This window comes from Rana temporaria, chromosome 8 (genome assembly GCF_905171775.1).
Source record: "Rana temporaria chromosome 8, aRanTem1.1, whole genome shotgun sequence".
In the NCBI taxonomy this organism is placed as follows: domain Eukaryota; kingdom Metazoa; phylum Chordata; class Amphibia; order Anura; family Ranidae; genus Rana; species Rana temporaria.
The window spans coordinates 168,632,042-168,650,466 of NC_053496.1; the positions used below are offsets into that span (position 1 = coordinate 168,632,042).

At 47.7% G+C, this 18,425-nt stretch overlaps 2 protein-coding genes and 1 long non-coding RNA gene across 8 annotated transcripts in view; 1 reads left to right on the forward strand and 2 right to left on the reverse strand.

The window, feature by feature from the left end:
* Positions 1 to 18,425, reverse strand: part of LOC120909855 (zinc finger protein 436-like) — an 865,309-nt gene that overhangs the window by 579,109 nt on the left and 267,775 nt on the right. The gene's annotated exons all lie outside the window — the stretch shown is intronic.
* On the reverse strand, positions 1,002 to 8,813 carry LOC120909913 (tubulin beta-4B chain-like). Its single transcript, XM_040321726.1, has 4 exons — positions 8,682 to 8,813; positions 3,663 to 3,771; positions 3,449 to 3,559; positions 1,002 to 2,195 (listed from the first exon to the last, which is right to left on the reverse strand). The coding sequence occupies exons 1-4, from the start codon at positions 8,736 to 8,738 to the stop codon at positions 1,135 to 1,137; spliced, it is 1,338 nt and encodes a 445-aa protein (XP_040177660.1). The 5' UTR covers positions 8,739 to 8,813; the 3' UTR covers positions 1,002 to 1,134.
* LOC120909960 lies at positions 9,183 to 18,232 on the forward strand. The gene is made up of 3 exons (XR_005741388.1): positions 9,183 to 9,590; positions 14,469 to 14,621; positions 18,034 to 18,232. It is a non-coding gene; the product is annotated as an uncharacterized LOC120909960 (long non-coding RNA).

An 18,425-nucleotide genomic window follows, 5' to 3' on the forward strand; every position in this document is an offset into this window, starting at 1 on the left:
TTTACATCCAGTCTTGGCCTGTTAATGCACATCAATCCTGTTGTGCCCAAGGGCAAGAAATCTAGATGCCCAAGCCCAATTTTGCATGTACTGTATATAACCGTACATAGTCACAATGACTGCATTTAGATGGATTATACTGTTTTTCTCAGGACAAATCAGCCTCTCATTTGGCGGTAAATGGTAATAGATCAGATTTAAAAAAATAAAAAAAAAAAATAAAGTTAATTTCTTGCTACTACCATAACCCACCATACCCAATATAAAATTCTCCTGCACAGCAATACCATATTTATTTTTCCCAAAAGTGTGCATTTTGTTTCTTCTACCTAAAAGACCCAAATATAAGATGGGGCACTGACCTAAATCAAACCTTGATCCATCCCCCCCAGCACAAAAGGGAGATCTTTATATGCAGCCCCACAGAAAATCCCAGTGCAGTGGGGTGATTATGTTACGTCAGCACCAAGGAGTTAATTTGCGTTCATTGTTTAAGGTAGCCCATTAAATTTTGAACAGACTGCCAATACACCAGAGCCCACAGTATTTCCCCTAGGAGTACCACACCCTTAGTTGTGAAGGTGCATAGGTTGTCACCCAGAATGAAAATGGCTGCAAAGTATGGGCTCCATTCACATTGAGTGTTTGGGGATCTTTGGCAGGTTGCAGCAGTTCTGCCCACAATCTCAAAACATGTGTGCCATTTACAATGGCACTGAAATGCAGTGCGGTTGATGCAACCATTGCACAGCAACCCTAGTTGCCCAAAAGAAGCTCCTGATCCTCTTTGGGAAACAAGATTTGCACACTGAGACTTACTACATAATTTGCAGCAAAACATTTTAAATTGGCACGCATATTGGAAGGGCAATTTGAAAATGTGGGTAGAGTTGCAGAGATTCTGCCCCGAGATCCCAAAAGTGAATGGAGCCTGTAACTAGCCCTAGACTGAGTTGGCAAAACAAGTGAAAAATGGAAAAGATGAGATCTTTACGACAAAGTTAGAAAATTGCAAGTTTTAATGTGTAACTTCTGTAAGCATCGGACATGAAAACCACAAGACAACACGTGAACAACAGAGCAGAAGGCAGAGCATATCTTACAATAGAATAGGTCGTTTTATTTAACTTGAGTTTAGGCAACTTCTTCATCGCCATCCTCTTCAAATTCTCCCTCCTCTTCTGCTGTGGCATCTTGGTACTGCTGGTATTCAGACACCAGGTCATTCATGTTGCTCTCTGCTTCTGTGAATTCCATCTCATCCATGCCCTCGCCTGTGTACCAATGCAAGAAAGCCTTTCTACGGAACATAGCGGTGAACTGCTCGGAGATTCGCTTGAACAGCTCCTGAATGGCTGTGCTGTTACCAATGAAGGTAGCGGACATCTTCAGGCCTCGGGGTGGGATGTCGCACACTGCGGTCTTCACGTTGTTGGGGATCCATTCAACGAAGTAGCTGCTGTTCTTGTTCTGGATATTGAGCATTTGCTCATCCACCTCCTTCATGGACATGCGGCCTCTGAACACTGCGGCTACGGTCAGATAACGACCGTGACGTGGATCGCAGGCAGCCATCATGTTTTTGGAGTCGAACATCTGCTGTGTCAGCTCGGGCACGCTCAAGGCGCGGTACTGTTGGCTGCCACGGCTTGTGAGTGGGGCAAAACCGGGCATGAAGAAGTGCAGACGGGGGAATGGTACCATGTTGACGGCTAGTTTACGCAAATCTGCATTCAACTGGCCAGGGAAGCGCAGGCAGGTGGTGACTCCGCTCATGGTGGCAGATACCAGATGATTCAGGTCACCATAAGTGGGGGTGGTGAGTTTCAGGGTTCTAAAGCAGATATCATACAGGGCTTCATTGTCGATACAGTAGGTTTCATCAGTGTTTTCTACAAGCTGGTGCACGGACAGTGTGGCATTGTATGGTTCTACTACAGTATCAGACACTTTGGGGGAGGGCACAACACTGAAGGTATTCATAATTCTGTCTGGGTACTCTTCCCTGATCTTGCTGATTAGGAGGGTACCCATACCAGAGCCAGTGCCACCACCCAAAGAGTGGGTGAGCTGGAAGCCCTGGAGACAGTCGCAGCTTTCTGCTTCTTTCCTTACAACATCCATTACTGAGTCAACCAGTTCAGCTCCCTCTGTGTAGTGACCTTTCGCCCAGTTGTTGCCAGCACCGCTCTGACCTGGAATAGAACAAAATGCAGAGACTTCAGACATAATCCTGACAGTAAACATTGAGCAAATGTCCCAAGACAAGCATGCAAGGTACATATTAACTGCACCCAGCTATTGTCCAAGTGTTCTTATGAATATTACCACCAGGCGGTGCCAAGACACAAGCAGGAGCCATAGCAACATTATACAATGGTAAGTGCTTAGAAACCTGGTCACCTTGTCCATTAACCACTTCAACTGCATACCAAATCTGATGCTTCATACACAAGAAAAAAAGCCAAGCAAAGTTGGTTCAGCAATCTCCCCAAGCTGTGCTACTGTAGCCCCCCCCCCCCCCCAAAAAAAAACACATTGATCGGTGCTCAGCTTTTGTCTGTAAGCACCGATCTTTGTTGGAAGAGAACTTGTTTGCAAGTAGAGGACTACACGGCATAAAAAATAAATAAAGTACCAGTTACACTTACCGGTAGCTGGATTTCTGGGAAGTCTTACAGGACGGCAGGCCTACTTAGGGTGCCGCCCTGGAAGACGACTTGAGAAAATTGCGTTTTAAAGCGTTCCTTTATATTTGAGCAGCGTATAGAACCATTTTAACCCTGTGGCATATGCAAGTTATCAGGGGCTGACGTGATTAACTGCACCTGGTTATTGTTTAAGCATTATTCAGAATATCAAGACATGAACTTTTACAATGGCAAGTGCTCTGAAACAGTCACCTTGCCCAATAAGGGTGACCAGGAGTAAAGATCTGCCATATATGAAAATTAGATTAAGGACTCCCATTTAGCAGAAATGTACTCAACATGTGACATTGCTCCAACTGAAAATGGCAGCCCTGGCGAGGAACCTGGAGGAGGAATTACTGAGAGCAGATAAGCAACATCTGCTATGAGGCACTACAAAATGCAAAATAGACTATTGTTTCAAGAACAATGGCTGGGGGACTGAAGAGTGTTCCTGGTGTGTTGCATTGCAGAGGATAGACTCTGGCCCCACCCCCCTCCCCTCACAGTAGTGGCCGACCTTTTGTTCAAGAGAATGCAACTAATCCTTTAGCACCAAAGACTGGATTGGAGAATCCGTTGCATTGGTAGAATCTAGCAGTTCTCACCATGTAGGAGCCAAAGTAAGCCTGAACCCAAAGCCCTGTGCCACTGGCCCCATCCCCCACAGTAGTGACTCCCACCATTTAAAATGATTAAAAGCATGCGACTGATATTTTAGCACAGACCACTGAACAAAACGCATTTTTTTTATTTACCGAATACAAAGTTGTCAGGTCTGAAGATCTGTCCGAAGGGTCCGGATCGCACTGAGTCCATTGTGCCAGGCTCCAGGTCCACCAGAATTGCACGGGGAACATATTTGCCACCTGCAAGACAATTTAAAGACACATTTTACACTTTGTTCAACCCATTAACTATACAGAGGAACCAACAATGTAGAAGAACCAACAATGTAGAAGAACATCCCACCTGAGGCCTCGTTGTAGTAGACGCTTATTCTTTCCAGTTGGAGATCGCTGTCACCGTTGTATGTGCCAGTTGGGTCGATGCCGTGCTCATCGCTGATGACTTCCCAGAACTAGGAGAGAAGGAACAGGTCATTAATAGGCTACAAATACACCAATTTCTTTAACTGCAATCATCAGTTTCCAACACTAGATGGCACACAACTTCAGGTCAGGATGACTGGCCACATTATTGTATGAAGGCTTTAATTTAGGCTCTTATTTGCATTTTTTATATGAATCCTAGTAGGAAGGAGTCTGAAGTTTTACTATAATTATGCATTTTCCCAGTTAGGCGGTTGACAATTGGAAAGTGCTGTGGATCCTGTCTAGGTGGGAGGGGCCTAAGCTGTCCTGGGGAAATAACTAAACATCTTTCTTACACAGATCAGCATAGGTGCCAGGAAAGATTTATAAATGGCAGTTCTATTTAGCCTGCAATTGAACCTTTGGCTTCCCGATTATACGAGCAGACAATGGTCATCAGGCACCCCTGGTTGTAAACAACTGATCATGAGCTCCAGTGGCAGCGAGGTCTCGTGCCAAACACTGCAGTGCCAGCCATGTGCATCTGTGTACCCGGCAGGAAAAGATTAACCAATTCAACGCTGGAAGGTCTCACCCTTCATGACAGGATGTTTTTGCTATTCAGCACAGCTGCTTTAACTGGCAAGCGTCATGCAACGCTATTCACAGTGTATATCATTCTCCACCCAAGGAGCTTTTTGTTAGCATTAGATTAAAGAAACATTTTAAAAAAGGGTTTCTGCTACAAATCAAAATCAATTAAAAAAATCATTTAGGCCAAAATTCGGCTACATGTCTCAAATAGAAAAAAAAAAAAAATTATGCCAATTGGTTTGCATGCGTTATAGGGTCTAAAATCTATGAGATCGACTAGATGTATTCATTTTTCTATACTAGCAATAGTGGTGATCAGTGACACTGGTCGTGTCAGAATGCCCGCTGCATAAGCTGCCACCATCAATAATGTACGATCACTAGCTAGGAAGGGAGTTAAAGGGTTAAGCACGCGCCCAACAATCGCTAAGCTGCTTTTACTCCACTGTGAAAGGAGAAAAAAATAAAAATCACACATGTGACAGGACCCGCTTGTGTTGCAGTAAAAGCCCCGATGTGCAGATACACAGCTGATCTGACGCAGTCAAGTATTGAGGTTGGTCAGGAAAAGGTTAAAGAAGCTCCAGTTGGAACAAAAGTGACTAGACGGGAAGAGGTGCCAATGTCTGTACTTGAGGTGTATTGTGGCCCCAGGCATACAGCAAGGTTCAGGATGGAGAAAGTCTTCCAAGGTTCTTTCTTATGCTTTACACAAAGAGGTTTGTGCCAACATGGCTAATGAGCCACCTGCATCCCTGCAATGGGAAGGCACCAGAAGCCACCCACCTGCAATGCAGGTAAACTTCCATAAACGGCATCACCGCTAACATGGGACTAATCCTTGGCTCATTATCACTAATGACCTGTGGGGAGATTTTATAGTCTCCTCCTACAATACAGGGTACCATGTTACTTGTGATGGCTGCATTCATTTAAAGCAGTTTTATACTGCAAACCATTTTTCTTCCTGCAAGGTAAAGTCATAATGTGCTAGCATGCAGTCCTCATTTTTCAATGAGTTAGCACGACTCAAAATGTGCGCTCTACCACACGGTGAAGCAGAACGTTAAAGGGCTACAACTAAGCTGTTCCAGCACCACAATGTCAGTGCTGTAGACACTGCCATGTTCACCGGCCTTGCCAGAAGGCTGATTGGCTGGAACCACAATGACATTACCCCCCCACATGTTACACCATTCCTGGCGCAGGGCGTGGCTGTTCCTTTAGAGTGCATGCGCCGGTGATGTAAATCGCTCCTAGGAGATCATTTACACTACCTATAGGCAAGTCTTATAGGCTCATCTATAGGAAAGTGTTGAGGAATCTAGATGTTTGTTCTTAAAGTGGAAGCCCATGCAAAAACTAAAATCCCTGCATCTGTAGGCAGCAACATTCTCACACTAACCAATCTAGCCCTGTAAAGATAAAATGAGTATGCAGACCTTTACTGAATACTAATCAATATGAATGTATAGATAAAATCAAGCAGGTTGCGGCAATACCCGTGTTCCCCATGATTACAATATGTCCCCCTGAAGAAGTCACGTGGTGCAACGCACAAGGCCCCCCAGACAGGAAGTTGTGTGAGGCCGAGACGGTTACTTGTAATATATTGGAAGCGTTTTAGCTGCATGTTTTATAGCTTTAATTTGTGGTAAAAAAAACAAAAAAAAAAAAAAAAAACTACACTATGGGAGGCATTTTGTTCTGTCCCAACATACCAATGAATGTTTTTTTTAATGGCACCTGAAAGACCAGCACCCCACTTTTTAAACAGGCTCACGAGGATAAGGAGTTTGCATGGAGCCGAGGGAGACAAGATCCAGCGAGCGTTTTATACGCATTTGAGGATTCATTAAGGAATTAAGAGTTTCATCACCATTGACTACCATTGATGTGTCACTTACCATTCACCCAGCACCGATTTATATGGGAGATTATGGACACTACTGGATATGAATTTCATACAATATTGAATCCATGTAAATCATTTAGATTAGGACCATTTTATGACAATTAGGCTGATCAACCATTTACACTTGTCTATCTTGATGGGTCACTGCCCCTCCACCAATGATGGGTCACTACCCCTCCCACTAAGGACAGCACTGCACTACTCCCACACTGCCCCCCACTGACAACAGCACTACTTCCAACAATGATGGGCCACTGTCCCTCCCACTAGAGATAGCGCTGCACTACTTCTCCCACCAATGATGGGTCACTGCCCCCCACTGATGACAGCACTACCACCAATGAATGATGGGTCACTGCCCCTCCCACTAATGATGGTCCACTGCCCCTCCCACTAGAGATAGCACTGCTTCTCCCACTAATGATGGTCCACTGCCCCTCCCACTAGGGACAGCACTGCACTACTTCTCCCACTGACACCAATGATGGGTCACATCCAACCCCCACCAATGATGGGTCACTACCCCCCACTGAGGACAGCACTACTGCCACCAATGATGGGTCACTGGCCCTCCCACTAAGGACAGCACTGCACTACTTCTCCCACTAAGGACACCAATGATGGGTCACATCCACCCCCACCAATGATGGGTCACATCCACCCCCCACCAATGACAGCACTACTTCAACCAATGATGGGCCACTGCCCCTCCCACTAGGGATAGCACTGCTTCTCCCACTAATGAAGTGTCACTGCCCATCCCATCAACACCAATGATGGCCCACTGCCCCTCCCACTAAGGACAGCACTGCTTCTACTAAGGACACCAATGATGGGTCACTGCCCCTCCCACATGGCACAGCACTACTCATCCCACCGACCACAATGACTGGGGCACCACTCCTCCCATTGACAGTTAGCACTGCATAAATCCTGTATAAAAATACCCACTAATGATGGCACCACCCACTGACACAAAATGGGCCACTGGCCCTCCCACTAAGGACAGCACTGCACTAATTCTCCCACTAAGGACACCAATGATGGGTCACATCCACCCCCCACCAATGATGGCACTACTTCCACCAGTGATGGGTCACTGTCCCTCCCACCAACACCAGTGATGGGTCACTGTCCCTCCCACCAACACCAGTGATGGGTCACACAGCACTACTCATCCCACTGAGCACAATGACTGGGGCACCACTCCTCCCAATGACAGTTAAGCACTATATAAACCCTGTATAATAATACCCACTAATGATGGCACCACCCATCGACACCGATGGGTGACTGCCCCTCCCACTAACCACAATGACTGGGGCACCACTCCTCCCAATGACAGTTAGGCACTGCATAAACTGCTGACACTATATAAATCCTGTATAAAAAAAAAATACCCACTAATGATGGCACCACCCACACCAATGATGGGTCACTGCCCCTCCCACTAACATGGCACAGCACTACCCATCCCACTAACCACAATGACTGGGGCACCACTCCTCCCAATGACAGGTAGGCACTGCATAAACCCTGTATAATAATGCCCACTAATGATGGCACAACCCACCAATGATGGGCCACTGCCCCTCCCACTAACATGGCACAGCACTACTCATCCCACTGAGCACAATGACTGGGGCACCACTCCTCCCAATGACAGGTAGGCATAGCATAAACCCTGTATAATACCCACTAATGATGGCACCACCCATCCCACTGAGCACAATGACTGGGGCACCACTCCTCCCAATGACAGGTAGGCACTGCATAAACCCGGTATAATAATGCCCACCAATGATGGCACCACCCACACCAGTGATGGGTGACTGCCCCTCCCACCAATGATAAAGCACCTCCCTTCTCACTGACAAAGATCGATCCCCATCAAAAAAATATGGAAATCTGAAGGGACATAAACTGGTCCTTCTAATAGATTCGGAGACACCCGCTTTTTCCCCAAAAAGAGAAAATCCCGCCATAAGTCACGTGTGATCCGTGCCTGGCTTCCATTGGCTAATGCATCAAAAAAATGTTAGATCATCAACCACTCCCTCCCCCATCCCCCATCCCCCAACAATGCTGCGGTACCCCGTTCCTCCAGGGTGGGGGCGCTCTAATACTGGAGATGCGGCACAGGCCGGATGACCGGCAAAAAGCAAAAATATTTTTTTATAAAAAATAAAATTCTAAATAAAATAAAACGGGGTGTAACGAACGCAGCCGCCGTATGTGATGGTCGGTGAGCCGCCACGGATGAGCTCTGAGGGGGTTCATCATGGCGGCGAGGCTGTAGGGCGGATGCCGACACAACGCATCTCCGCACTGAGGCCTACAGGCCTCGGCGGCCATCTCGCGGTGTGCCCCGTCTACAATGCGGCTCCGTGTATCCGTCCGTGGGAGGACACCAGCCCGCCCCCCTCTCTTCGTACAACAAGGTCTCACCTTAGCACCGATCTGGTTCCCGCATTGTCCGGCCTGTAGATGGACGATCTCCCTCATGATGACAGTCAAATTCTTCGTACGGCGAACAGAAGTAACAGGAAACTGCGCCACTGACTGCCTTCTAGCGCCCGCTCCGCCGCTTTTATACCCAAGCCCAACCTGAGGGAATGGGCGGGGAAACGCTCTGCTATTGGTCAGGAGGGGAGGGGCGGGACCCTGAAGAAAGCGGCGATTGCTGGGCGGCCTTGTCTGTCACGCTGGCTGGAATCTGATTGGCCGCCAGAGCGAGCTGTCAGCTGTCAAGGCCGGGCTCGGATTGGTTTGAGCGGAATGAATTACTGTACGCCTGATTGGCCGACGGCTTTTGCGGTGGGATGGGTTTGGCCACCAATCCGATAACCGCTGTTGCCGCCAATAGTTACGTCAGGGCCTCTGCATAGGAGGCGGTGCTGAGGGAGGGTGGGGCAGTGCGCAGCTCTTTCAACGTCGAAATACGGCAGAACACCGCCAGTCAGGAGTCAGGGCGTCTGCCCTTTTTTTTTTTTTTTACGTATCTAAGCACATCCCTGACCGCCCGGGGACACGCTATAAATGTTCGCTTCTTATTGTACACGGTGACCAGGGATTCCCATTCATTTCACTGTAATAGGTGTTGGCGTTTGATAAGCCATTGTTAATCAAAGCTGAAAGCGAAAAGCGCCTGTCTCTCCGTATGTCCGCAAAATCCGCACTACAACAAAATGGCCGCCGCTATGCGCAAAAAGTGAGGGCGGCTCCCGCAGCCCCTCCCCGGAAGTGGCGCGTAGGCTAATCCTGGAAGTGATGATAGGAAAAGAGCCAATAACTTCCCTTCAATGTGTTTTAAAGAAAGAAACAGGACTGTCCCCTGCTGGAATGTATGTATTTGTGGTAGGTGTTGGCAGTGCCATTGTTATAATTCATTTAAATAGTTTTTTTTTTGGTGTTTTCATCAGTGAAATGACTGTTATAATGTAATTTCTATGTTTATGGGTCATCAGAGATTGTACCTAGGGAGTAGCTCACTTTGTACCTCACCGTAGGCAACGAACAGCCAATTATTGAAAAATGACCACCCGCGCGGAATGAATAGCCGCCCGCCAGATCGTCTGCCAGGAACGAGCGACCACCTGCAAGGTACGGGTGATCGCCTATGAAGAACGACTTACTGCCTTGGTCGGAACGAGCGCCCACCTGCAAGGTACACCTGAACCCCCATGAGGATTGACTTACTGCCTTGGACGTAACGAGTGACCACCTGCAAGGTACAACTGATCGCCTATGAAGAACGACTTACTGCCTTGGAGGAACGAGCGACCACCTGCAAGGTACAACTGATCACCTATGAGGAACGACGTACTGCCTTGGACGGAACGAGCGTCCACCTGCAAGGTACGGGTGATCGCCTATGAAGAACGACGTACTGCCTTGGACGGAACGAGTGACCACCTGCATGGTACACCTGAACCCCCATGAGGAACGACCTACTGCCTTGGACGGAACGAGCGACCACCTGCAAGGTACGGGTGATCGCCTATGAGGAACGACTTACTGCCTTGGACGGAACGAGCGACCACCTGCATGGTACACCTGAACCCCCATGAGGAACGACTTACTGCCTTGGACGGAACGAGCGACCACCTGCAAGGTACGGGTGATCGCCTATGAAGAACGACTTACTGCCTTGGAAGAACGAGCGACCACCTGCAAGGTACACCTGAACCCCCATGAGGAACGACTTACTGCCTTGGACGGAACGAGTGACCACCTGCAAGGTACAACTGATCGCCTATGAAAAATTACTTTCTGCCTTGGAAGAACGAGCGACCACCTGCAAGGTACAACTGATCGCCTATGAAGAACGACTTACTGCCTTGGAAGAACGAGCGACCACCTGCAAGGTACAACTGATCGCCTATGAGGAACGACTTACTGCCTTGGAGGAATGAGTGACCACCTGCAAGGTACAACTGATCGCCTATGAGGATGACTTACTGCCTTGGAGGAACAAGCGACCACCTGCAAGGTACAACTGATCGCCTATGAGGAACATGAGTCGTTCCTCATAGGCGATCAGTTGTACCTTGCAGGTGGTCGCTTGTTCCTCCAAGGCAGTAAGTCGTTCCTCATAGGCGATCAGTTGTACCTTGGAGGAATGAGTGACCACCTGCAAGGTACAACTGATCGCCTATAAAAAATTACTTTCTGCCTTGGAAGAACTAGCGACCACCTGCAAGGTACAACTGATCGCCTATGAAGAACAACTTGCTGCCTTGGACGGAACGAGTGACCACCTGCAAGGTACAACTGATCGCCTATGAGGAACGACTTACTGCCTTGGACGGAACGAGCGACCACCTGCAATGTACGGGTGATCGCCTATGAGGAACGACTTACTGCCTTGGACGGAACGAGCGACCACCTGCATGGTACACCTGAACCCCCATGAGGAACGACTTACTGCCTTGGACGGAACGAGCGACCACCTGCAAGGTACGGGTGATCGCCTATGAAGAACGACTTACTGCCTTGGAAGAACGAGCGACCACCTGCAAGGTACACCTGAACCCCCATGAGGAACGACTTACTGCCTTGGACGGAACGAGTGACCACCTGCAAGGTACAACTGATCGCCTATGAAGAACGACTTACTGCCTTGGAAGAACGAGCGACCACCTGCAAGGTACAACTGATCGCCTATGAGGAACGACTTACTGCCTTGGAGGAATGAGTGACCACCTGCAAGGTACAACTGATCGCCTATGAGGATGACTTACTGCCTTGGAGGAACAAGCGACCACCTGCAAGGTACAACTGATCGCCTATGAGGAACATGAGTCGTTCCTCATAGGCGATCAGTTGTACCTTGCAGGTGGTCGCTTGTTCCTCCAAGGCAGTAAGTCGTTCCTCATAGGCGATCAGTTGTACCTTGGAGGAATGAGTGACCACCTGCAAGGTACAACTGATCGCCTATGAAAAATTACTTTCTGCCTTGGAAGACCGAGCGACAACCTGCAAGGTACAACTGATCGCCTATGAGGAACGACTTACTGCCTTGGAGGAACGAGCGACCACCTGCAAGGTACAACTGATCGCCTATGAAAAATTACTTTCTGCCTTGGAAGACCGAGCGACAACCTGCAAGGTACAACTGATCGCCTATGAGGAACGACTTACTGCCTTGGAGGAACGAGCGACCACCTGCAAGGTACAACTGATCGCCTATGAAAAATTACTTTCTGCCTTGGAAGACCGAGCGACAACCTGCAAGGTACAACTGATCGCCTACGAGGAACGACTTACTGCTTTGGAAGAACGAGCGACCACCTGCAAGGTACAACTGATCGCCTATGAGGAACGACTTACTACCTTGGAAGAACGAGTGACCACCTGCAAGGTACAACTGAACCCCCATGAGGAACGACTTACTGCCTTGGACGGAACGAGCGACCACCTGCAAGGTACACCTGAACCCCCATGAGGAACGACTTACTGCCGTGGACGGAACGAGCGACCACCTGCAAGGTACAACTGATCGCCTATGAAAAATGACTTACTGCCTTGGAGGAATGAGTGACCACCTGCAAGGTACAGCTGATCGCCTATGAGGAACGACTTACTACCTTGGAGGAACGAGCGACCACCTGCAAGGTACAACTGATCGCCTATGAAAAATTACTTTCTGCCTTGGAAGAACGAGCGACCACCTGCATAGTACAACTGATTGCCTATGAGAAATGGCTTACTGCCTTGGAGGAACGAGTGACCACCTGCAAGGTACAACTGATCGCCTATGAGGAACGACTTACTGCCTTGGAAGAACGAGCGACCACCTGCACGGTACAACTGAAGCCCTATGAGGAACGACTTACTACCTTGGAAGAACGAGTGACCACCTGCAAGGTACAACTGATCGCCTATGAGGAACGACTTACTGCCTTGGAAGAACGAGCGACCACCTGCAAGGTACAACTGATCGCCTATGAAAAATGACTTGCTGCCTTGGAAGAACGAGCGACCACCTGGAAGATACAACTGATCGCCTATGAAAAATGACTTGCTGCCTTGGAAGAACGAGCGACCACCTGGAAGATACAAGTGATTACCTATGAGGAACGACTTACTGCCTTGGAGGAAAGAGTGACCACCTACAATGTCTGACTGATCGCCTATGAGGAACGACTTACTGCCTTGGAGGTATAACTAATCGCCTGTGAGGATCGACCACCTTTAGAGGAAGGACTGATAGACTGTCTGCGAGGAATGACAACATATGAGGAATGGCTGTCGGAAACAACCACCTTAGAGGAATAAATGACCCCCTGCAAGGTACGACTTACTGCCTGGTAGGTACGACTGACCATCTACGAGGAATAAACAACCACCTGTAAAAAAAAAAACTTAGGCCCGGATTCACAACGGAGTTACGACGTTACGTACACCGTTTACGTTAGGCTTTTCCCGGCGTAAAGTTACCCCTGCTATATGGTTAACCGCTTGTTGACCAGCCGCCGCCGTTTTACGGCGGCAGGTCGGCTCTGCTGGGCGAGATCACATAATATTACGTCATCTCGCCGAGCAGCCAATAGGGGCGCGCGTGCCCCCCACTCGCCCCTGACGCCGATGCGCGTGGCCGCCGGGCGTGATCACCGCCGGGCACCCGCGATCGCTCATTACAGAGCGAGAACCGGGAGCTGTGTGTGTAAACACACGGCTCCCGGTCCTGTCAGGGGGAGAAATGCTGATCTTCTGTTCATACAATGTATGAACAGCGATCAGTCATTTCCCCAAGTCAGTCCCACCCCCCCTTCAGTTAGAACACACCCAGGGAACATACTTAACCCCTTCCCCACCCCCCCTAGTGTTAACCCCTTCCCTGCCAGTGGCATTTTTATAGTAATCAATGCATTTTTATAGCACTAATCGCTATAAAAATGCCAATGGTCCCAAAAATGTGTCAAAAGTGTCCGAAGTGTCCGCCATAATGTCGCAGTACCGAAAAAAATCGCTGATTGCGCCATTACTAGTAAAAAAAAATATTAATAAAAATGCCATAAAACTATCCCCTCTTTTGTAAACACTATAACTTTTGCGCAAACCAATCAATAAACGCTTATTGCGTTTTTTTTTTTTTGTTTTGTTTTTTTACGAAAAATAGGTAGAAGAATACGTATCGGCCTAAACTGAGGGGAAAAAAAAAGTTTTTATATATATTTTTGGGGGATATTTATTATGGCAAAAAGCAAAAAATATTCATTTTTTTTTTTCAAAATTGTCGCTCTATTTTTGTTTATAGCGCAAAAACTAAAAACCGCCGAGGTGATCAAATACCACCAAAAGAAAGCTCTATTTGTGGGGAAAAAAGGACGCCAATTTTGTTTGGGAGCCACGTCGCACGACCGCGCAATTGTCAGTTAAAGCTACGCAGTGCCGAAACGCAAAAAGTGGCCTGGTCTTTGACCAGCAATACGGTCCGGGGCTGAAGTGGTTAAAAGAAAAGGTCTGGAGTTGGGTTTTACATCACATTTGTTCTGATGATCACTCAGCATTTGCTTCTTCTGATTGCCTTTCCCCTCTCCTCGCTTTCTTTCTCGCATTCCTCTCTGCTCTCTTCCTCCTTCTCGCTAATTACAATTCTATTTTTTTTGTACCGCGGCAGTTGCAGAAAAAGCAACAATAGCTGATGCAGGAAACACTCGGAAGTAGATCCTAGGACTGAAGGCCACTGAAATATTTATTTGTAAGTCTTCTCTTTTAAATACGTTTTAGTGCATCACATGATCACCTCTGCTGAGATTTCCCGAGGGGGCACTTCTAGAAGAAACTGGATCCATAATAATTGCTAATGCAAAGAGAGTGGATAAGATGACGGAGCGTATACTGAACCTCACCCTAGAGATCATCTATCTGCTGACCGGAGAGGTGAGGAGGATTCTGGGAGGTCACATGACATCACTCTTATCTCTATTAATAAAACACAGACCTGACCGGAGAGGTGAGGAGGATTCTGGGAGGTCACATGACATCACTCTTATCTCTATTAATAAAACACAGACCTGACCGGAGAGGTGAGGAGGATTCTGGGAGGTCACATGACATCACTCTTATCTCTATTAACCACTTCTGGACCGCCGCATGTACATTTACGTCGGCAGAATGGCACGGACAGGCACAATGGCGTACCTGTAAGTCCCTGCCTATACGTGGGTCGGGGGTCCCCCCGGTACATGCGGCTGTTCCCGTGGCTTCAGGAGCGATCCGGGACGAGGGCGCGGCTATTCGTTTCTAGCCGCCCCCTCGCGATCGCTCCCCGGAGCTGAAGAACGGGGAGAGCCGTATGTAAACACGGCTTCCCCGTGCTTCACTGTGGCGGCTGCATCGATCGAGTGATCCCTTTTATAGGGAGACACAATCGATGACGTCAGACCTACAGCCACACCCCCTACAGTTGTAAACACACACTAGGTGAACCCTAACTCCTACAGCGCCCCCTGTGGTTTACTCCCAAACTGCAACTGTAATTTTCACAATAAACAATGCAATTTAAATGCATTTTTTGCAGTGAAAATGACAATGGTCCCAAAAATGTGTCAAAATTGTCCGAAGTGTCCGCCATAATGTCGCAGTCATGAAAAAAATCGCTGATCGACGCCATTAGTAGTAAGAAAAAGAAATAAATAAAACTATCCCCTATTTTGTAAACGCTATAAATTTTGCGCAGACCAATCGATAAACGCTTATTGCGATTTTTTTTTTACCAAAAATAGGTAGAAGAATACGTATCGGTCTAAACTGAGGAAAAAAAAAAAGTGTATATATGTTTTTGGGGGATATTTATTATAGCAAAAAGTAAAAAACATTGCATTTTTTTCAAAATTGTCGCTCTATTTTTGTTTATAGCGCAAAAAATAAAAACCGCAGAGGTGATCAAATACCACCAAAAGAAAGCTCTATTTGTGGGGAAAAAAGGACGCCAATTTTGTTTGGGAGCCACGTCGCACGACCGCGCAATTGTCTGTTAAAGCGACGCAGTGCCGAATTGTAAAAACCCCTTGGGTCATTTAGCAGCATATTGGTCCGGTCCTTAAGTGGTTAATAAAACACAGACCTGACTGGAGTGGTGAGGAGGATTCTGGGAGATCGCATGACATCACTCTTCTTATTATTATTATTATTATTATACAGGTTTTTATATAGCGCCAACAGCTTGGGCAGCGCTTAACAAAATTCCAATTTTGTACAAGAGAATTCAGAGGGCCCTGCTCAAGAGCTTACAATCTAAAAAGGGGAGGGCCAATTAATACAAAAGGTAATAGCTGTGAGGGATGAGCTGATAGAGGAAGTAAAACAGTGTTTGTTAGAAGCAGGATAGGCTTCTTTAACCGCTTAAGGACCGTCGCACGACGATATACGTCGGCAGAGCGGCACGGCTGGGCATAAGCACGTACAGGTATGTCGCCTTCAAGAGCCCTGCCGTGGGTCTCGTGCCCCGCCTGTGGCGTGCTTGCGACCCGGTCCTGAGCTCCGTGACCGCGCCCGCGGACCCGATCGCCGCCGGTGTCCCGCGATCGGGTCACAGAGCTGAAGAGCGGGGAGAGTGTAAACAAACCTTCCCCATCCTTCCTAGTGGCAGTGTCAATGATCGTCTGTTCCCTGTCATAGGGAACGACAATCAGTAACGTGTCGCGCTAGGCAACGCCGCGCCTACAGTAAAAATCACACACTAGGGCACACTTAACCCCTACAGCGCCACCTAGTGGTTAACCCCCTCACTGCCAGTGTCATTTTCACAGTAAGCAGTGCATTTTTATAGCACTGATCGCTGTAAAAATGACAACGGTCCCAAAAATGTGTCAAAAGTGTCCGATGTGTCCGCCATAATGCCGCAAGTCACGATAAAAATCGCTGATTGACTCCATTACTAGTAAAAAAAAAATATTAATAAAAATGCCATAAAACTATCCCCTATTTTGTAGACACTATGGGCCAGATTCACAGTGGAGATACGACGGCGTTTCTCCTGATACGCCGTCGTATCTCTGTTTCTATCTATGCGGCCGATTCATAGAATCAGTTACGCATAGATATCCATAAGATCCGACAGGTGTAATTGTTTTACACTGTCGGATCTTAGGATGCAATACCGCGGCCGCCGCTGGGGGGAGTTTGCATCGTAAACCAGCGTCGGGTATGCAAATTAGGAGTTACGGCGATTCACGACGGATTTTCGCGTTCGCTACGTCGCTGCTAGTCTAGTTTCCCGTCGCAAAGTTAGTCGTCGTTTTAGGTGCCCTAACTTTAGTCAGCAAGCCTATTGCTGTCTAAAGTATGGCCGTCGTTCCCGCGTTGAAATTTAAAAATCAACGTCGTTTGCGTAAGCCGTCCAGGAATACGAAATTACGCTACGTGCGTCGCCGTTCGAAAAAATGACGTCACGGCGCGCAATGCATGACGGGAGTTCGGAAACGGAGCATGCGCGGTAGGTCCGGCGCGGGAGCGCGCCTAATTTAAATGGCACACGCCCATTTAAATTGGCCCGCCTTGCGCTGGAGGCCGCCGGCGTAAGTTTTCATCGCAAGTGCTTGGTGAATCAGGCACTTGCGATGAAAAATTGCGGCGGTGTAACGTATCTACGATACGTTACGCCGCCGCTCTTCTATGTGAATCTGGCCCTGTAACTTTTGTGCAAACCGATCAATAAACGCTTATTGCGATTTTTTTTCATTCGTTAAAAAGGGGCGTATTCTGGAAATGTTGCGGAGGCTAAGGTGGCATGATTTGGACAGGGATTGGATATAGGCTTGAAAGGACAGTTCAGAGTCTGAGGTTACCCCTAGCACCCTGGCATGTCGGGACAGACTGATAGATGTGCCATCACTATTAATAAAACACAAACCTGACCAGTGAGGTGAGGAGGATTCTGGGAGGTCACATGACATCACTCTTATCTCTATTAATAAAACACAGACCTGACCAGTGAGGTGAGGAGGATTCTGGGAGGTCACATGACATCACTCTTATCTTTATTAATAAAACACAGACCTGACCAGTGAGGTGAGGAGGATTCTGGGAGGTCACATGACATCACTCTTATCTTTATTAATAAAACACAGACCTGACCGGAGAGGTGAGGAGGATTCTGGGAGGTCACATGACATCACTCTTATCTCTATTAATAAAACACAGACCTGACCGGAGAGGTGAGGAGGATTCTGGGAGGTCACATGACACCACTTTTATCTCTATTAATATAAAATAGGGCTGATAAGGGAAACCGGAAGAATTAGGGATCTGGTAATATTAACAATAATATGATGTTTACCTTTTTACACAGGATTACAAAGTGGTGAAAAAGACATCTGGTGATCATGTGACACCCAGCAACCATTTATCAGGGAGATGGAGTTGGGGTCCCATCATAGAGCCTCCACCTCCCTCCCTGACACCTGAGAGAAACAATGATATAAAGATCCTAGAAGTCACCCGGAAGATCACTGAGTTGCTGACGGGAGAGGTGAGCGGTGCCGGGAATTCTGGGACATTATCCAGTAACAGACAAGGGATGTGTCTGGATGGTGACGGTATCATTGTGTGTGTCAGGTTCCTATAAGGTGTCAGGATGTCACTGTCTATTTCTCCATGGAGGAGTGGGAGTATATAGAAGGACACAAGGATCTCTACAAGGACGTCATGATGGAGAAGCGGCCGCCCCTCACATCTCCGGGT